The following is a 21,724-nucleotide window of genomic DNA, read 5'->3' as shown; positions in this document are numbered from 1 at the left end:
CCCCTAGCCTGGAAACCTCCATATGCCACAGGTGCAGCCCTAAAAAAGAAAAAGATTTTTTTCCCTTTGTGTAATTTCTCTAAATGTATAGGACTGTTTTAAGCACAAGTGATAACATTGCATTGTAGAGGATATAATGTGTGTAGCTATAAGATACATGACAACTATAACACAAAGGACGGGGAAGAGTAAAATGGACTATGTGAATCCAAGGTTTCTACATTTTAGGTGAAGTGTTTGTTGAAGGATATATTTAGTAATCCCTAGAGCAACCAGTGTAGCTAATAGATATAATAGAATTCTAAAATTTATTAAATTATACAAAAGTGGCAGAAAGGATAAATAGAAGAACAAAAAGGAGAGGAGTAAATGGAAAAAAAAGTGAAATGGGGACATTCCCTGGTGGCCTAGTGGTTGGGGATTCAGCCTCTTTACTGGCTTGGGTTACTGCGTGACACAGATTCGATCCCTGGCCATCAGTGCAACCAAAAAAAAAAAAAAGGAAAATAGTAGCTCTAACTCTAATCATGTCAATACCTACATTAAACGTTAGTGGACTAAACATGTCAATTAAAAGAGATCATCAGAGTGGATTTTCAAAAAATAATGCTGACTATATGTAGTCTACAAAAGATATACTTAAAATGTAAAAAGCAGGAGTTCCCTTAGTGACTCAGCAGTTAACGAGCTTGACTAGCATCCATGAGGTTGTGGGTTTGATCCCTGGCCTTGTTCAGTGGGTTAAGGATCCGGCATTGCCGTGAGCTGTGGTGTAGATTGGCGGCTACAGCTCCAATTCGGCCCCTAGCCTGGGAACCTCCATATGCTGCAGGCACGGCTTTAAAAAGACAAAAAGGCAAAAAAAATTTTTTTTAATTATATGTAAATGTTTATATAAGAACAGATAGGTGCAAAGTAAATGGATGGAAAAAAAAGATATATTGGAGTTCCCATCGTGGCTGAGTGGTTAACGAACCTGACTAGGATCCATGAGGATGTGGGTTCAATCCCTGGCCTCGCTCAGTGGGTCAGAGATCCGGCATTGTCATGAGCTGTGGTGTAGGTTGCAGATGAGGCTCGGATCTGACGTTGCTGTGGCTGTGGTGTAGGCTGGCAGCAATAGCTCCTATTGGACCCATAGCCTGGGAACTTCCATATGCCGCAGGTGAGGCCCTTAAAAAGGGAAAAACCTTTTTAAAAGATATATCATGCAAATTGTAAATATAAAAAGAACTGAAATGGCTATGTGAATCTCAGACAAAATAGACATCTAGACATCAAGATAAACAATATTACCAGAGATAAAGTGGACAGTTCTGATAAAAATTGTATAGGAAGATAAAACACATAAATATATGTGCATCTAATAACAGAACTTCAAAATAAATGAAGCAAAATTGACAGCAGCAAAGAGACAAGTAGAATCATAGGGATATTAATACCGTCTTTCAGCAATTGATAGAACAGCCAGATTAAAATTTTAGTAAAAGAAAAAAAAAAAGCAGATAATCCAGACAACACTGTTAATCATCTTACCTTAGTTAACATTTATAAAACACTACATCATAAGTCTGCAGAATATACATTAAGTGCATGATATGTTCACCAATATACATCATATGACGGGGCCACAAAAAAGCTTCAATAAATTTAAAATATTGGAAATACATTAAAACTGTGAGATGTAACTAAAACAGCAATTAGAGGGACATTTATAATTAGAGAAAAAGCCCTAAAGTTAATGACTTAGATTTCATCTTAAGAAACTAGAAAAAGGAGTTCCCATCATGGTTCAGTGGTTAACCAATCCGACTAAGAACCATGAGGTTTCAGGTTCGATCCCTGGCCTTGGTCAGTGGGTTAAGGATCTGGCATTGCCATGAGCTGTGATGTAGGTTGCAGACGTGGCTTGGATCCCGCATTGCTGTGGCTCTAGCATAAGCCGGCAGCTACAGCTCCAATTAGACCCTAGCTTGGGAACCTCCATATGCCTTGGGAACGGCCCTAAAAAAGACCAAAAAAAAAAAAAAAGGAAGAAACTAGAAAAAGATGACAAAGCCAGCTCAAAGTAAATCGGATATAAATAATAAATAAAACAGCAAAAAATGAGGAAATAGAAAACAGTTGAAAAAATTACAATGCCAAAAGTTGATTCTTTGACAAAATTAACAAAATTGGTTAAGTACCTAGCTGGAATAATCAAGGGGAAAAACAAAATTGCCAGTATCAGGAATGAAAATGTATTGTCACAATAAATTTGACAACTTTTTTTTGGGTTTTTTTTGTTTTGTTTTTTTTTGTTTTTTGCTTTTTTAGAGCCACACCTGCGGCATATGGAGGTTCCCCAGGCTAGGGGTCTAATCGGAGCTGCAACTGCCAGCCTGCACTACAGCCACAGCAATGCAGGATCCGAGCCACGTCTGTGACCTACACCACAGCTCACGGCAACGCTGGATCGATCGTTAACCCACTGAGCAAGGCCAGGAATTGAACCTGCAACTTCATGGTTCCTAGTCAGGTTCGTTAACCACTGCGCCACAACGGGAACTCCATGATTTTTTTTTATGTTGAAAACGCAAGTATAAAAAAACAATCACTAGCATTGATAAGTGGATATTATTTAGCAAGGATAGGACACAAGCTCATTATACAATGTCAGTTGTATTATTTTATATACAAGTTGCAAACAATCAGAAAATGAAACTAAAAACATTGCTGAGAAATTAAAGAACATTTCAGTAAATGGGGAGTTATACCAGGTCCACAGATGGGGAGGCTCAATATTGTTAAGATAAAATTCTTTCCAGATTGATGTACAGACTTATGCAATCCCATTCAAAATCCCAGCAGGTTTTTTTTTGTTCGTTTGTTTTGTTTTGTTTTTTGGTAGAAATTCACACATTGATTCTAAAATTTACATGGAAAGGTGAAAGACCTTGAATAAATAACACAAACTTGATAAAGTTGGATGATTAACAGTCTTTGACCTCAGGACTTACAGTAACCAAGCTAGTAGGGTACTGACATAAAGATAAATACATTGATGGGACAGACTCGAAATCCCAGAATAAGGCCACATTTATACAATCAGTGGGGAAAGGAAAATTTTTTTAGCAAGTGGTGTTGGAATATTTGGATATCTCTTTTCAACAAAAAATGAACCACAACTCCTGCCCTTTACCGTGGAGACGTATCAGTTCACAGTGGATCACTGACCTAACTACAAAACCTAAACCATAAAGCTTCTAGAGAAAACACAGGAGAATGTCCTCAGTTAGGTAGAATCGGACAAGTGTGTCTTAGGTACAGAAAACAACCACCGTAAAAAGAAAATTTGGTAAGAATCAAAATTCAGAAATTTTGCTCATTTAAATACAGCTAAGAAAAGGAAAAGGGAAACCACACTAGAAGAAAATTTTCACAAATCATATTTGACAAAGGACTGTATTCAGCGTATGTAAAGAAATGTTGCTCAATAATAAGACAAACCACCTAATTTAAAATGGCTAAAATTCTTTTTTAAATTATAGTTGGTTTACAGTGTTATTAGTTTCAGCACAGATTCAGTTTTACATATATATGTGTGTGTGTGTGTGTATCTATTCTTTTTCAGATTCTTTCCCCTGAAAGGTTATGACAAAATCTTTAGTTTCCTGTGCTATATACTAGGTCCTTGTTGCTTATGCATTTTATGAACAGTATTGTGTATATATTAATCCAAAACTCCTAATTTATCCCCCCCAACCCTTTTCCCTTTGGTAACCATAAGGTTGTATTCTGTGTCTTGGGTCTGTTTCTATGAAATGGCCAAATATTTTAACAGACACTTTACCAAAAATGATATGTGAATGGCCACTAAGCATATGCAAAAATGCTGAACATCATTTGTTATCAGGGAAATGCAAATTAAAACCACACTGAAATACCATTACACATCCACTAGGATGGCTAAAAATTTAAAAGACTGACAACATCAAAGGTTTGTGAAGAGGAGTTCCCTGGTGGCATGGCAGGTTAAGGATCCAGCGTTGTTACTTCTGTGGTATGGATGTGATCATTGGCCCGGGAACTTCCACATTCCACAGGCACAGCCAAAAAAAAAAAAGTTTGTGAAGATGTGAAGTGAATGGAATTTATTCATCAGTGATGAATGTGTAAAATGCTCACCACACAGTGATGAGGTGTAAAATTACTCTTACTTTGAGAAGCAGTTTTATTTTTGTTTTTAAACCGTGGCAAAACAAAATTACCATTCTTTTTTTGGTTGCATCTCTGGTGTGCAGAAGTTTCCAGACTAGGAATCAAACCCATGTCACAGCAGTGGATCCTTAACCCACTGAGCCACCAGCCTCTAGCTTTCATTCATTCATTCATTCATTTATTTATTTTCCCCGCTGTACAGCATAGGGATCAAGTTATTCTTACATGTATACATTTTTCCCCCCACCCTTTGTTCTGTTGCAATATGAATATCTAGACATAGTTCTCAGTGCTACTCAGCAGGATCTCCTTGTAAATCTATTTAGCTCTCGTTTTTTTAATGTGATGTTTTATAACCAAGTTATTTCAGATGCTGTGTCATCCTTGCATTGCAGGACTAAAATCCCACTTGGTCATGGTGTTTGATCCTTTAATTTGCAACTGAGTTCTGTTTGCTAGTACTTTGTTGAGGATTTTTACAGTAGCATTCATAGGGGATATTGGTCTATAGTTTCCTTGGAGTGCCTGTCAGGCTTTGGTACCAAGGTAATGCTGGCCTTATTGATTGACTTATGTTCCCCCCTCCTCAGAGTTTTAGAAGAGTTTGAGAAGGATAGGTCTTCATTCTCTTTTTAAGAGCTCGGTAGAATTTGCAAATGAAGCCATCTAGTCCTGAACATTTCTTTGTTGAGAGGGTTTTTTTGGTTTGTTTTTTGGTTTCTGGGGTTTTGTTTTTTGTTTTTTGTTTGTTTGTTTGTTTGTTTTGTCTTTTGTCCTTTTAGGGCCGCACCTGCAGCATATGGAGGTTCCCAGGCTAGGGGTCTAATCGGAGGTACAGCTGCTGGCCTACACCACAGCCACAGCAACACCAACACCAGATCTGAGCCGCATCTGCAATCTACACCACAGCTCACGGCAACGCCAGATCCTTAACCCACTTAGTGAGGCCGGGGATCGAACCTGCAACCTCATGGTTCCTAGTCAGATTTGTTTCTGCTGTGCCATGGCAGGAACTCTAGAGGGAGGTTTTTTTAAAATTATTATTACAGACTGAATATTCTTACTAGTTATGGGTATATTCAGATTCTCTCTTCATGATTCAATCTTAGTAGGTTGTTTCTAGGAATTTGTTCATTTCATCTCGGTTATCCAGTTTGTTGGCATATAGTTGTTCATAGACTCCCTATAATCCTTTTATTTCTATAAAATCAGTAGTAATGTCCCCCAATTCTCTGATGGTAGTAATTTGAATCTCCTTCTTTCCTTCCTTTCTTTTTTATTGAAGTATACTTGATTTACAATATTGTATTAATTTCTGCTGTATAGCAAAATAACTCAGATATATGTACACACGTACACATATACATATATTCTTTTTTGAAATTCTTTTCCATTGTGGTTTATCAGGATATTGAATATAGTTCCCTGTGCTATACAGTAGGACCTTGTTGTTTATCCATTTTATATATAATAGCTTGTTTACTTTTGCTAAATAACCCCAATCCCCTCCCCCTTGGCAACCACAAGTTCTTTCTATCCATGGATCTGTTTCTGTTTTATAGATAGGTTCATCTGTGTCATATTTTAGAGTCCACATATAAGTAATATCGTATGTTTTTTGGTCTTCCCTTTCTGATTTACTTCACTTAGTATAAGAATCTCTAGTTCCATCCTTCTTTCTTTTTTCATAATCTAGCGAAAGTTTTTTTCAATTTTGTTGATCTTTTCAAAGAACCAGCTTTTGGTTTTGTTGATTTTCTCTGTTTGTTTTTCTGCTATTTTACTTATCTCTGCTGTAGTTGATTAGTTTCTTCATTCTGCTAGCTTTGGGTTTGTTCTTTTTCTAGTTCCTTAAGGTCTAAAGTTCAGTTTTTGGTTTGAGAGCTTTCCTGCTCTTTAACACAGGCATTTGCAGTCATAAATATCCATCTTACTACTGATTTTACTGTATTCCATAACTCTGCATATGTTTTCATTTTTATTCATCTGAAAGTACTTAAAGAGTATGTTAATTTCCACATAATTGTGAACTTTTCAGTTTACTTTCTGTTATTGATTTCCAGTTTCATTCAATTGTTATTGGTAAAAGTACTTTGTATGACTTTGAAATTTTAAGATTCATTGACTTGTTTTGTGGCCTAACATATATTCCATCCTGGAATATGTTCCATTTGCACTTGAAAAAAATATCTGTTCTGTTGTTGTTCTGCATATGTCTATATGGAAGTACCCAGGCTAGGGGTCAAATTGGAGTTGCAGCTGATGGTCTACACCACAGCCACAGCAATGCAGGATCCAAGCTGCATCTGTGACCTACACTGCAGCTCACAGCAACGCCAGATCCTTAACACACTGAGCAAGGCCAGGGATGGAACCTGTGTCCTCATGGATGCTAGTCAGATTCGTTTCCCCTGAGCCACGATGGGGATTCCTTGATTCCTTATTGATCTTGCATCTATATTATTCCTTATTGATCTGGTATCTGTAATTGAAAGTGTTATTAAAGTGTCCAGCCATTATTGTAAGTGCCTGTTTCTCCCTTCAATTTATACTCTGGAACTCTAATTGTTTGGTGCATATGTGCTTAAAATTCTTATACCTTCTTGGTGAGTTTACCTGTTTATTAATAATGTCCTTTGTCTCTTGAAATGATTTTTGACTTAAAGTCTATTTTATCTGATACTACCATAGCCACCTCAGCTCTCTTTTGGTTATTTGCATGGAATATGTTTTTCCATTTTTAAATTTTCAGTCTATGCCCTGGTATCTGATCTGAGTGAATCTTCTGTAGACAGAATGTAGTCAGATCATGTGTTTTTATCCATTCTGCCAGCTGTGCCTTTTGATTGGGGAGTTTAATCCATTTACATTTAAAATAATTATTCTTGGAAGACTTAACTTATGCTGTTTTATCTTCTGCATGTCTTACAGCTCTTTTGTCCCTCATATCCTCCATTACTGCCTTTGTGTTTCTTTGATTTTATTGTAACAACATGTTTGCTCACCTTCTTAATTCCTTTGCAGATATTCTATAGATACCTTCTTTATGGTTACCATAGAAATTACATATAACATCCTGAAGTTATAGCTAAATTTTACCTTTACTGGAGATCTTTATATCTTAAAGTCCATATGACTTTAAGTAACAGTATAACTTCCTTTCACTTCAACTTGAAAGACTCCCTTTATCATTTCTAGTGGCCACCTCTAGTGGTAATGGACTGTCTCAGCTTTTATTTATCTGGGAATGTCTCATTTCCTACTCCATTTCTGAAGGACAGTTTTGCCAGATACAGAATTCTGGTTGACAGGTTTTTTCCTTTTAGCACTTTATGGAATCATTCCAGTGCCTACTGGCCTCCAAGTTTTCTGCTGAGGAATCAGCTGATTGTCTTATTGAGACTCTCTTCTCAGGTGTGTTTGTGATGAGTCACTTTTCTCTTGCTGCTTTCAAGATTCGCACTTTGTCTTGGCTTTTGACAGTTGGGATGTAATGTGTATCAATATGGTTCTTTTAAGGTTTATCCTACTTGGAGTTGTTTATCTTCTTGTTTTTGTATATTCATGTCTTTCTTCAAGTTATTGAAGTTTAGGGCTATTAAAGGAGCTAATAATCTCTGCTCCTTTTTTCCTCTCCCCTTTCCTAGACTCTGATAATGCATATATTGGTCTATCTGATGTTGTCCTGTAAATCTCTTACCCTCTTGTCAGTTTTCCTTATTCCTTTTCCTCCTCCACAGACTCAATCATTTCAAATGCCCCATCTTCAAATTTATTGATTCTTCTGCCTGCTCAAATCTGTGGTAGAACACCTTTAGGGAATTTTTCACATCATTTTTTATACTTTTCAGCTCCATTTTTTTTTTTTTTTCCTTTTTACAGCTGCACCTGTGGCTTATGGAAGTTCCCAGGCAAGGGGTCGAATTAAATCTGCAGCTGCCAGCATATACCACAGCCACAACAATGCCAGATCTGAGCTACATCTGCAACATATGCTGAAGCTTGCAGAATGCCAGATCCATAACCCACTGAGCAAGGCTAGGAATCGAACCTGCGTCCTCATGGATACTAGACGGTTTCCTAACACGCTGAACCACAGTGGGAACTCCTCAGCTCCAAAATTGTTATTCAGTTCCTCTACATAGTTCCTGTCTCTTTACTGACATTCTCATTTTGTTCATCTATCATTTTCCTGATTTCCTTTAGCATTTTGTCAATGTTTTCCTTTAGCTCTTTGAGCATGTTTTTCTAGGAGTTCCCCAGTGGCTCAGTGAGCTAAGGATCTGGCATTATCACTGCAGTGGCTCTTACTACTCTTCTGGCACGAATTCAGTCTCTGCCCTGGGAACTTCCACATGCTATGGGCATAGCCAAAAAACGTCTTTGTCTGGTAAGTCAATGCCTGTGCTTTTTCAGGGATGGTTTCTGCCAATTTGTTTTCTTCTTTCAAATGAGTTCTCTTTTTCTGTTTCTTTGGTCTTGTCAATTTTTTTAATTGTTGAAAGCTGTAAATTTGAAAAAACAGCCACCTCTCTCCACTCATCGCAGTTTGGCTCTGTGCCGGGAAAGCACTTAACTAAATATCTTGCATGTGCTGAGCCTTGGGTTTAGCCCAATGTTAAAGCTTAAGGTTTCTTCAGGTCTTTTCTGAGTAAGTCTTTCCTTGGACATTTCCCCTCTATATACATCTGCTTTAAAAAAAAAAAAAAAGTATTATAGTTGATTTACATGTTTTGTCAATTTCTGCTATACAGCAAAGTGACCCAGTTATATAATTATATACTCTTTTTTTCACATTATCCTCTATCATGTTCTGTCACAAGTGATCAGATGTAGTTCCCTGTGCTATACAGCAGGACCTCATTATTTATCCACACCAAATGCAATAGTTTGCATCTGCTAATGCCAAACTCCCAGTCCATCCCACTCCCTCTCCCACCTTCTACAACCACAAATCTGTTCTCCATGTCCATGAGTTTCTTTTCTCTAGATAGGTTCATTTGTGCCATATGTTAGATTCTAGATATAAGTGATATCATATGGTATTTGTCTCTTTCTGACTTATTTCACTTAGTATGAAAGTCTCTAGTTCTATCCCAGTTGCTGCAAATGGCATTATTTTGTTCTTTTTATGGCTGAGTAGTATTCCATTGTGTATATGTACCACCTCTTCTTAATCTGTTCATCTGTCATTGGACATTTAGGTGTTTCCATGTCTTGGCTATTGTAAATAGTGCTGCAGTGAACATAGGGGTGCATATATCTATTTCAAGGAAAGTTTTGTCTGGATATATGCCCAGGAGTGGGATCACTGTATTGTATGGTGGTTCTTTATTTAGTTTTCTGAGGAACCTCCATACTATTTTCCATAGTGATTGTGTCAATTTACATTCCCATCAGCAGTACAGGAGGGTTCTCTTGTCTCCACACCCTCTCCAGCATTTATTATTTGTAGACATTGTGACTGGTTCGAGGTGGTACCTCCTTACAGTTTTGATTTGCATTTCTCTGATAATTAGTGATGTTGAGCATTTTTTCATGTGCCTGTTGGCCATTTTTATGTCTTCTTTGGAGAAATGTCTATTTAGGTCTTCTGTCCACTTTTCAATTTTGTTTTGTTTTGGTTTGTTTGTTTGTTTTTTCTATTGAGTTGTATGAGTTGTTTGTATATTTTGGAGATTAAGCCCTTGTCAGTTGTATCTTTTGCAACTATTTTCTCCCATTCCATAGGTTGTCTCTTTGGGGTTTTTTTTGTTTGTTTGTTTGTTTGTTTGTTTGTTTGTTTGTTTTATGATCTCCTTTGCTGTGCAAAAGCTTGTAGGTTTGATTAGGTCCCTTTGGTTTGTTTTTGTTTTTATTTCTATTGCTGTGGGAGACTGACCTAAGAATACATTTGTGTGGTTGATCTCAGAATGTTTTGCCTGTGTTCTCTTCTAGGAGTTTTATGGTGTCTTGTCTTATGTTTAAGTCTTTAAGCCATTTTGAGTTTATTTTTATGCATGATGTGAGGGTCTGTTCTAATTTCACTGATTTACATGTAGCTGTCCGGTTTTCCCAGCACCACTGTTGAAGAGACTTTTTCCCATTTTATAGTCTTGCCTCCTTTGTTGAAGATTAATTGACCATAGGTATCTGGGTGTATTTCTGGGTTCTCCATTCTGTTCCATTAGTCTGTATGTCTGTTTTTGTTCCAGTACCACACTGTCTTGATGTCTGTGGCTTTGTAATATTGTCTGAAGTCTGGGAGAGTTATGCCTCCTGCTTGATTTTTGTTCTTCAGGATTGCTTTGGCCATTCTGGTTCTTTTATGGTTCCATACATATTTTTAGATTGTTTGTTCTAGTTCTGTGAAAAGTGTCATGGGTCATTTGAAAGGGATCACATTAAATCTGTAGGCTGCTTTGTGTAGTATGGCCATTTTAACAATATTAATTCTTCGAATCCAGGAGCACAGACTGTCTTTCCATTACTTTGAATCCTCTTTAATTTCCTTAATGAATGTTTTATAGTTCTCAGCATATAAGTCTTTCACCTCCTTGGTCAGGTTTATTCCTAGGTATTTGATTTGGGGGGGGCAATTTTAAAAGGTATTGTATTTTTATTTCTCTAATATTTCATTGTTAGTATACAGAAATGCAACTGCTTTCTGAATGGTAATTTTGTATCCTGCTACTTTGCTGAATTTGTTGATCAGTTTGAGTAGTTTCTGTGTGGAGTCCTTAGAGTTCTCTATATATAGTATCATGTCATCTACATAGAGTGATAATTTTACCTCATCTCTTGCAATTTGGAAACCTTTTATTTCTTTTGTTTCTGATTGCTGTGGCTAGGACTTCCAATACTATGTTGAATAAAAGTGATAAGAGTGGGCACCCTTGTCTTGCTCCAGATTTTAGTGGTAAGGCTTTCAGCTTTTCTCTGTTGAGTATTATATTGGCTGTGGGTTTCTCATAAATGGCTTTTATTATGCTGAAATATGTTCCCTCTCTATCCACTTTGGTAAGAGTTTTTGTCATGAATGCATGTTAGATTTTTGTCAAATTCTTTTTCGTCATCTATGGAGATGACCATGTGGTTTTTGACTTTTCTTTTGTTAATGTGGTGTATGACTTTGATTTGTGTATGTTGGACCATCCTGTGAACTTGGGATGAATCCCACCTGGTCATGGTGTATTATCTTTTATATATGTTGTTGCATTTGGTTAGCTAAAATTTTGTTGAGAATTTCTGTGTCTATATTCATCAAAGATATTGGCCTGTAATTTTCTGTTTTGGTAGTATCTTTGGTTTTAGTATTAGGGTGATGGTGGCTTCATAGATTATATCTGGGAGTGTTCCTTCTTCTTCAGTGTTTTGGAAAAGTTTAAGAAGAATGGGTATAAGTTCTTTGTATGTTTGGTAGAATTCGCATGTGAGGCCATCTGATCCTGGACTTTTGTTTGTAGGGAGTGTTTTTGTTACATACTCAATTTCATGTCTAGTAATCAGTCTGTTCAACTGATCTATTTCTTTTGGATTAAGTTTTGGTGGGCTCTATGTCTCTAGAAAGTTGTCCACTTCTTCTAGGTTGTCAAATTTGTTGATGTATAGTTGGTCATAGTATTTTTTTTTTATTTCTGCAGTATCCATTGAGATTTCTCCTTTTTCATTTTATGTTGTTTATTTGAATTTTTTCTTTCCTGTTCTTAGTGAATCTGGCCAGAGGTTTGTCAGGTTTTTTTTACCCTTTCAAAGAACCAGTTCTTGGTTTTATTGATTTTTTTTCTATTCTTTTTTTGGATCTCTGTTTTAATTTCCTCTGATACTTATGATTTCCTTCCTTCTGCTGAATTTGGGTTTTGTTTGTTCTTCTTTTTGTAAATCTTTTAGGTGGTGGGTTAAGTTATCAATTTGAGGAAGGCCTGTATTGCTATGAACTTCCCTGTAAGCACTGCTTTTGTGGCATTCTAGAGATTTTGGTTTTTTGTTTGTTTTTTTTTAATCTTTTTGCCTATTCTAGGGCCTCACACATGGCATATGGAGGTTCCCATGCTAGGGGTCTAATCAGAGCTGTAGCCCCTGGCCTACGCCAGAGCCACAGCAACGCCAGATTCGAGCTGCATCTGCAACCTACACCACAGCTCATGGCAACACCAGATCCTTAACCCAGTGAGCAAGGCCAGGGATTGAGCCCGCAACCTCATTGTTCCTAGTCAGATTCGTTAACCACTGAGCCATGATGGGAACTCCAGCATTCTATAGATTTTGAATAGTTGTGTTTTCATGATCATTCATCTCAAGGTATTTTTAAATTTCCCTTTAATTTCCTCATTGACCCATTCATTTTTTAGTAGCCTGTGATTTAGTCTCCATGAGGTCAGTTTTTTTCTCATTTCTTTTCCTGTGGTTAATTTCTAGTTTCATGCTATTGTAGTCAGAAAAGATACTTGAAATAATTTCTATACTCTTTAATTTGTTGAGATTATTTTTGTGCCCCCGTATGTGGTCAATCCTTGAGAATGTTCCATGTGCATTCGAAAAGAATGTATATTCTGATTTTTTTTTTTTTTTTGGATGTAATGTCCTAAAAATGTTGATGAAGTCTAACTTTTCTATTGTGTCATTTAGGATCTCTGTGACCTTACTGATTTTCTGTTGAGGGGATCTGTCCATTAATGTGAGTGGGGTATTAAAGTCTCCTACTATGATTGTACTCCCATCAGTTTCTCCTGTTAGCATTTGTTGTATGTATTTGGGTGCTCTTGTATTAGGGGCATATATATTGACAAGTGTAATATCATTCTCTTCCTGAATCGACCCTTTTATCACTAGATAGGGTCCTTCTTTGTCTTTCTTCATAGCTTTTGTTTTAAAGTCTATTTTGTCTGAGTATTGCAACTCCCACTTTCCTGTCTTTTCCATTCCAGGTGCTGGTATCAATGGTCTTTTTGGCTCTCTCTGCCTTGCCCTCCTTAGTCCAGCTGCTATGCTTTCGTCTGCAGCTTTGAGGGTCCTCTGTCTCGACTGAGCTCCCCCTCAGTGGCTTCCCAGGGTGTAGGTTCCTCTCCTCTTTCTCAGCTCCCTCTCAGGAGTTCTGGTCCCATGCTGATTCCTTGTTTTCTCTCTCACTCTTTTTCTTTCGTTCTACCCAGTTATGTAGAGGATCTCTGGTGCTTTTTGGAGGTTTAACATCTCCTGCCAGCATTCAGTAGGAGTTCTCTGTGAATCATTCTATGTGTAGATGGGGTTTTTTGGGATGTGTTTGTGGGAGAAAGTGAGCACCATGTCTTACTCCTCCGAGATCTTGATCCGCAGTCCACCTGTTTTTGCATGTTTTGGTTTCCCTAAGAGGCTTTTCCTTGGAGCCTTAAGTGGTGCATTTGTATGTCTCCACATACAAACTCCTGCCCCAGGCTTTCTGCATCTGTCATCTCCAGGCAGCTCTCCCAGGCAGTAGCCATTGCTTTTCCTCCTGAGAGCTCTGTTAGGTGAAACACAGACCAGTCCTTCGGGCAGCCTCTAGACAGGTAGAATGTTGCAAATAAGGCCAGCTCTACTCCTTCCAGTTTGATGTAGAGTTCAAACATGGAGCAGCTCTTCTCAACTGGGCTGTCACCTCCTCCAAACCAAGGGAGAGGTGGGACAAGGGTGAGTCAAAACACCATGACTCTTCCTACCATGTAGAGTACAGCTTTTCCTTGACTGGGGGTTCACTTGGTTGCTGTAGGATCTTTGGCTGTTTTCCAGGGTTCCTGTAAGCTTCTCTATGGGCATGGAGTTCTCATTGGTGACCCAGAAGGGAGCACAGATGACCTCACTGGCAACATTGCCAATGAAGAGACTAGGGGCCTTAGGAGCACCATGTACCAGCCACCCTGGGCCACAGAGAAGAAATATGAGCATGAACGTTTTCACAGCCCTTCAGCAAGTCAGCTTCCTCAGGGTGGATAGGAAGGCAGGCCTGGAGTGCAGCACAGAAAGAAAGCCGCTGGGGTGTGAGTGGCTGAGCACTGCTGTGGCTGTTCCAAGAGAGCTGGTTCAGCATCCACTGTGACCAGGGAGGGGGCGTCAGGAAAGACACTCCCCCCTCCCGGGACGCTGCTCTCTGGGCCAGTGCGCTGTGAACCTGAGGCTATTCCTGCTCCCTCAACCCCCTCCCATTCACATGGTGGCAGAGACTCACCTAGAGCCGATGCTGCAATCTTCCACACTGCCGGCCTTAGGCCTGACAGCAGAGGCCAAGGCTTGTCAAGGTTCCCTACTTCTTCTCTTCCCAGAGCACCCTCCTTCCACACCTCCTGGGGCTGCTCCTGGCCCGGCAGCAGGTGTAGATAGTCTCTGCCCTGGCCTCTCGGGAAGCCCTGGCCTGGAGCAGCGGGGCTCTTTTTTTTTTTTTTTTTTTTTTGTCTTTTTTTGTTGTTGTTGTTGTTATTGTTGCTATCTCTTGCTTCTTGGGCCGCTCCCGCTGCATATGGAGGTTCCCAGGCTAGGGGTTGAATCGGAGCTGTAGCCACCGGCCTACGCCAGAGCCACAGCAACTCGGGATCCGAGCCGCGTCTGCAACCTACACCACAGCTCACGGCAACGCCGGATCGTTAACCCACTGAGCAAGGGCAGGGACCGAACCCGCAACCTCATGGTTCCTAGTCGGATTCGTTAACCACTGCGCCACGACGGGAACTCCAGCAGCGGGGCTCTTACTGCTGGCTTCTGCCCTGTCCCGTAGTCCAGCACTGTGCACCTGAGCCCAGGAGAGCCCAGGCATCTTTCTTGGCACCTGTCCCCAGCACTGTCAGCATCCACCTAGCAGAAGTACATCTCTAGCAGCATGGTGCTAGGTCCACTCCCTCCTAGGAAAACCCCCAGGGGTCACCTGCTGCCCCCACAAGGAGATTCCATGTTGAGAGCGGCAGTTAAGTCCTTGTTACTTCTAGGGAAAGTCACCTGCTTTTAGCTGTGGGGTCTAGTTCTTCCAGTGACTTGGGCCTCAGATCCACCTACGTACAGGGCAGGGTGGCTGTACCTTGTAACCAGTCCCTGCAGCCCTGCTGCTGACTGCCAGGCCCTGGCAAAGCCAGCAGAACAGAAGTACAGTGGAGCAGAGGAGGCAGCTCCTGGCTAGTTGTCAACACCAGTGCTGGCTAAGGGGATAGGGGAGCCCTGGCCCTAGGTTGCCTTGTGGGAACACTTCCACAGGCAAGAGCTGGAAGGGACAGGGGCTGTTTCTCACTCACCATCAGCCCCGGGGTCAGGCCCTGAAACACCTGCCAGGGAAGGGTGGCCAGGGGACAGGAGTAGCCGAGCTGGGCCAACTAGCGTGCTCATGTACTGCAGGTACTATGAGCAGTCCTCGCCCAGGAGCTTCACCACGAGGCTTCCGGGTGCTGAAAGCATGGCTTGGGTGGGTGGAGATGCCCTGAGGCGCCCCTGGCACAGAGCAGTTCCCGTGCTGTGGGCTAGTGCTGTGACTGGCTTCTCCCCACAGGCTCACTTCGCTGCCAGGAGGGCTGCTCCTGGGGAGTGGGTCCAGATAGTGGCATCCATAATTCCAGCATTTCCTGCTTTGCAGACTGATGAAGAGAAGCAACAGGACTTGCCTGTGGTGATGCCAGTTTTTGACAGAAATACCTGCAGCATCCCCAAGTCGCAGATCTCCTTCATTGACTACTTCATCACGGACATGTTCGATGCCTGGGACGGTAAGAACTGGTAGCATGCACCTGCCTAGGTGCCAGGGGCGGCAGGGTGAGCAGCGGTGGTGTAGATTCTGACTGTAGAGCATGCTGGGGGCTCAGACTTGCAGGAAGGGCTGAGGAGAGGCAGAGAACTGTCACCAAGGGCCCCAGAGGCCTGGGCGCTCTGTGGAGGTGAGGGACACAGGCGAGCCACTCAGGGCCTGGCTCTTGTCATCCGGGGCCCAGAGGTGCTCATTAAATGGTGATTAAGCGATTAGTTCCCTTCTGCTTTATTTCCCAGCGTTGTCAGCTCAACAGGTGGTCATGGAGCAGCTGCTGGCACTGAGCACAGGACCTGACCTGTTCGTTCAGGCTGTGTATCTGCCGTGGCTGTTGAGCATCATGCGACTGTCCACTCCTCTCCCCCCACTTCCTTAAAGTGCTCTCCTTTTAGCCTAGACGTCTAAACTGAGGCTGTGAAGGGCTATCACATTCCCATCTTTTTCTCCAGCCTTTGTAGACCTACCTGAGTTAATGCAGCATCTTGACAACAACTTTAAATACTGGAAAGGACTGGACGAAATGAAGCTGCGGAGCCTCCGCCCGCCTCCTGAATAGTGCGCGACAGAGCCGGGGCCCCAACGCCATGCCCCTCTGGTCATCTGAATCCCTGAGTGCAGCCAGATTCCTTGGTCTTTTCCATATTAGGCAGGACAGAACCCCGGTCTGCAGAGCCTGTAAAAGCACACGAGGACGTCAGTAACCTTCCTTAAACACCATCTGATGCCACTGCCATAAAGTGAGACTTAGTCCACTGTACCTGGGCCTGCTGCTCTTGAGAAGGTCACACGAGGACCATGGTTTGCATTTGCTGCCATTAAAACATGAGCTCAGGACTGCCCCTGCAAAGGATATTGATGGATTTCCTGCCAGTGACAGAGAAGGCCTTGTTGCAGAGAATTCTCTCAGTTACGTTCTGCACTAAAGAACAGCTAATGGCAATCGGATCTTTTCACCGCATAGAAGGTGCAGTCACTCTGGAACACTACTGAAAGTGACTTCTCAAATTGAATAGCAAATGAAAGACAAATTTTGAAGTTTGATTATTAATATCAAATATTGAAATGTTTTATTTATTTTATTAGAAGTTCAATATTTTCTGTGAATTTAAAAATACTTTAAAGCCAAAGCCAACTTGAAATGCCATGACCAAATTCACATGATTCATAGTCCTTAAATATGTATTACTTGGTGTACAGACTTATTTTCATAATGCAAATTTAAAGACATAAAATGACATTTTTACTGGACTGTAGAAATATTTGTGTGTGTTAAACTTTTCTGATTGATGCTCATCAGGCAAAGCTGTTTTGCGGGTGGGTCTGAGTCCAGAAGAGCTGAGTGAGAAGGGCCCCTTCTGTGGGGATCGGGGCTCTGAGACAGCTCATGCTGTCTGATGGGCCGTGCAGGTGACTCCTCAAAGGGAAAGAAATTACTAGGACTTCACACTTTTTTCCTGAAATTTTATAACTGAATTTCCACAGGTCTGCCTTATTTTATACAGTGTTTCTATAAGATATTTCCCGATAAAAACAGCGAAAATGAAATATTTAGTGAATTGACATTTTATAACCAGTCTTGTTTTTTCATCTGCGTTAGGAATCTTTGATTCCAGGAATTTATAAAGGTTCTGTATCTTCACATTTTGAACAAGTGTAGTACCATAAAAAAATGACACCTGGTGACATGTCAAACGCTTGTCATTTCCTTTTAAACTTGTATGTTTTTTTCCAGATAAAAATGAAATTAAACTATTTGTTTTTAAAAAAAAAAACCACGTATCACCTTTTCTTTGAAGTTTTATTCTACTTAAAATACCTTATCTTGGAGTTCCCGTTGTGGCTCAGCAGAAACGAATCTGACCAGCATGCATGACGTTGCAGGTTCGAGCCCTGGCCTCGCTCAGTGGGTTAAGGATCCAGCATTGCCGTGAGCTGTCGTGTAGGAGATGCAGCTTGGATCCCGAGTTGCTGTGGCTGTGGTGTAGGCCAGGGGCTACAGCTCCAATTCAGCCCCTGGCCTGGGAACCTCTATGTGCCACAGGTGTGGCCCTAAAAAGCAAAAACAAAACAATCAAAAAAAAAAAAAAAAAAACCTTATCTTTTTCTCCCTCTAACTTTATTTTACAGAAAAGATGGTTACATGCCTTTTTCAAGGTCACAAAGGGCCTTATGTGGAAAAATGCTCAGAACTACCTTTAACTCACCACTGGGTACCCGTTCAGAGATATCATGCACCCTGGGGGACTGACAGAGGGGCTAAGGGCTGGGGACCTGATGCCCATTCAGAGATGTCAGGGCACTCTGGGCGTCTGACAGGCCAGCCCCTCAGCGGTCTCTGTCTAAAGAAACAAAGGCCCCTTTCTCCTGGGTGAAGACGTGTGACAATAATCGTGGACTGAAGTAGGAAGAAAGCCGTCTTCCCTCCTCTAGATGCCAGGAAGGAAAAGGAAGTGAACCCACAAGGAACTCAACCATCATGAGGCAGAGACAATAAACAGAGCCTTTAAGTTGAGCATGCTTATTAACATGTCTAAAGAGAGAAAAGAAGCAACAGAAACCATACGGTAAAGTTCCCGCTCTGATGCAGTGGATTAAGAATCCGACTGCAATGGCTTGGGTCATTGCAGAAGCATGAGTTTGATTCCTGGCCTGCCCCGTAGGTTAAAGCGTCTAGCACTGCCACAGCTGTAGCACAGGTCACAGCTGTGGCTTGGATGCAGTCCCTGGCCTGGGAACCTCCATATGCCATGGGCGCAGCCATTAAAGAAACAGAAGAAACCATAAGGTAAAGCAAGGTAGTTTCAAAAAACTCTTTTCATTTGAAAAAAAAAAAAACAGACATTGTAGGTATTAAAGAATATAGTCATCAAGGGAGTTCCTTTCGTGGCTCAGCGGTTAATGAACCCTACTCGGATCCATAAGGTTGCGGGTTCGATCCCAGGCCTCACTCCAGTGTTAAGGATCCGGCATTGCCATAAGCCCTGGTGTAGGTGGCAGACGCAGCTTGCATCCTGTGTTGCTGTGACTGTGGTGTAGGCCGGCAGCTATAGCTCCGATTCGACCCCTCGCCTGGGAACCTCCATATGCCATACAGCGCTAAAAAGACTACACACACACAAACACACACACTCATAAAAACAAATGGAAAACTGTTCAGGTTTAACAGAAGACCAATATAACTAAAGAATTAATACACTGGAAGACATAAGGAAATGACTTAGCCTGTAGCACAGAGAGGGGAAAATGAAAGTTAAAATATGGAGGGTAGAATGAAATGCCTCAAAATGTGTCTACATTAGGTGCTCCAGAAGGGAGACAGGGAGAAGGGCTCCCCAGAGAAAGTCAAATCCCTCAGGATTGGACAGAGACAAGTCCTCACATTTACAGAGTCCATCAAATTCCAAGGAGGATGAATGTACACAACACAGTGAAACTGCAGAGCACTGAGTTCAAAGAGAAAAGCCGAAAAGCTGGGAGAAAAGACAGATCCCTTACAAAGGAACCCGTAGCGTCAGCCATCAGACTTCTTTGCAACAGCCAGAAGACAGCATACACTACTGCATAAAATAGATCATTACTGAGAACCTAATGTGTAGCACAGGAGAATCTCAGTAGTTTGTAATAACCTACACGGGAAAAAAGAATCAGTATATGTATGACTAATTCACTTTTATTTATTTTTTGCTTTTTAGGGCCGTACCCGCGGCATATGGAGGTTCCCTGGCTAGGGGTTGAATCAGAGCTACAGCTGCCTGCCTACACCACAGCAATGCAAGATCTGAGCCTCGTCTGCGACTTACACCACAGCTCACGGCAATGCCGGATCCTTAACCCACTGAGCAAGGTCAGGCATCGAACACACAACCTCATGGTTCCTAGTCGGATTCATTTCTGCTGCGCCACAATGGAAACGTCCATGACTAATTCACTGCTGTACACCTGAAAGTAATACAATGTTGTAAGTCAACTATACTCCAATTAAATGTTTTAAAAGGCAACAACAAACTCACAAGACAAAGGAATAATGTTTCAAAATACTGAAGGAAACTGTCCGCCTAGAATTACAAACCAAACCAAACTCTCTTTCAAGAGTGAGGTGAAATGAAGATAATTTCAGACATGCACCCATCTTAATTATGAACAGACCACTGTGGAAAAAACTGCGGAAAGTCTTTAACATGAGTCCAGAAGTAAAAGGTGGGGTAGAGGAAGCAATAGTAAAGAGGGATTGGTAAACATCTGGGCAAAACTAAGGTATGTTGAGTGGGTAAAAAGTAACAGCGACATACAATCAGGAGTAGGGGAAGCCTGGTTTACAAAATAGGACAAGCTAAATGTGCAGGACAGAGGAGATTTTTATCACAGGTTAGACCTGCAACATTGTTACCTAAAAGGGAAGTGGTCAAAGGAGAATTTAAAATCACTAAAAGGTTATAAATCAAAACTATGATGAAGTACCACCTCACACCAGTCAGAATGGCCATCATTAGCAAGTCCATAAATAACAAATGCTGGAGGGGGTGTGGAGACAAGGGAACCCTTCTGCACTATGGGTGGGAATGTAAATTGGTACAACCACAATGGAAACCAGTATGGCGGTTCCTCAGAAAACTACATATACAACTACCATATGATCCAGCAATCCCACTCTTGGGCACATATCCAGACAAAACTTTCCTTGAAAAAGATACCTGCACCTGCATGTACATTGCAGCACTATTCACAATAGCCAAGACATAGAAACAACCTAAATGTCCATCAACAGCTGAATGGATTAAGAAGGTGTGGTGTATATACACAATGGAATACTACTCAGCTATAAAAAAGAACAAAATAATGCCATTTGCAGCAATATGGATAGAACCAGAGACTCTCATACTAAGTGACATAAGACAGAAAGAGAAAGACAAATACCAAATGGTATCACTTTTATCTGGAATCTAACATATAGCACAAATGAACCTTTCCACAGAAAAAAAAATTCATGGACTTGGAGAACAGACTTGTGGCTGCCAAGGGGGAGGAGGAGGAAGTGGGATGGACTGGGAATCTGGGGTTAATAGATGTAAAGTGTTGCCTTTGGAATGGATAAGCAATGAGATCCTGCTGTATAGCACAGGGAACTATAGTCACTTGTGATGGAACATGATGGAGGATAAAGTGAGAAAAAAAATGCATATATACATATGTGTGTATGTGTGACTTGGTCACTTTGCTATACAGTAGAAAACTGACAGAACACTGTAAACCAACTACAATGGAAAAAATAAAATCATTAAAAAATCACTAAAATGAAAGCTATGGGAGGAAAAAATGTAATTAATGCAACCACTAAAAGATAAATGAAAAAAGACATGACAGAAATAAGTACAAATATAAGATCACAAAACATGCAAAATCAATTCTGGAAAACAGTTTAAATGTCATTTAAGAAGAGTAAATAAGTGATGATAGGTCCTTAAAATAGAATACTATGTTGTTTTTTTAGGGCCACACCCACGGCATATGGAAGTTCCCAGGCTAGGGGTCGAATGGGAGCTGCAGCTGCCGGCCTGCAGCCTCCGGTGCTGCAGCTCATGGCAACACTGGATCCTTGACTGAGCAGGGCCAGAGATCCAATCTGCAACGTCATGGATACTAGTCAGGATGGTTACTGCTGAGCCATAATGAGGACTCCACTCTGCTGTTTTAGGTCTAAAAAAGAATGAGAATTTCTGTGCTGATAATGAAGAGATTGCCAAGATATATTAATAAGTAGGGAAAAAACATAACACAAAACAATATACATGTGTGCTAGCATTTGTTTAA

The 21,724-nt window shown here is 40.9% G+C and overlaps 1 protein-coding gene across 15 annotated transcripts in view; it reads left to right on the top strand.

Annotated features, from left to right (window-relative positions):
- Nucleotides 1–17,688, top strand: part of PDE8A (phosphodiesterase 8A) — a 147,796-nt gene extending 130,108 nt beyond the window's left edge. For all 15 annotated transcript variants that reach the window (XM_084968504.1, XM_084968509.1, XM_084968503.1 and 12 more), the window contains 2 exons: nt 15,749–15,878; nt 16,366–17,688. In XM_084968504.1, coding sequence (XP_084824630.1) covers nt 15,749–15,878; nt 16,366–16,472 — 237 coding nt within the window. In that variant the 3' untranslated portion in view covers nt 16,473–17,688. The remainder of the gene's footprint in view (nt 1–15,748; nt 15,879–16,365) is intronic.
- The last annotated feature ends 4,036 nt before the right edge of the window (nt 17,689–21,724 follow it).

This window comes from Sus scrofa, chromosome 7 (genome assembly GCF_054392235.1).
Source record: "Sus scrofa isolate SSC_HxYL_T2T_F1_AM1 chromosome 7, Sscrofa_HxYL_maternal_Yorkshire_Landrace_v2.0, whole genome shotgun sequence".
NCBI classification, from domain to species: Eukaryota; Metazoa; Chordata; class Mammalia; order Artiodactyla; family Suidae; genus Sus; species Sus scrofa.
The sequence above is the reverse complement of the archived record's forward strand: the minus strand, read 5'-3'. Positions and strand labels throughout refer to the sequence as shown.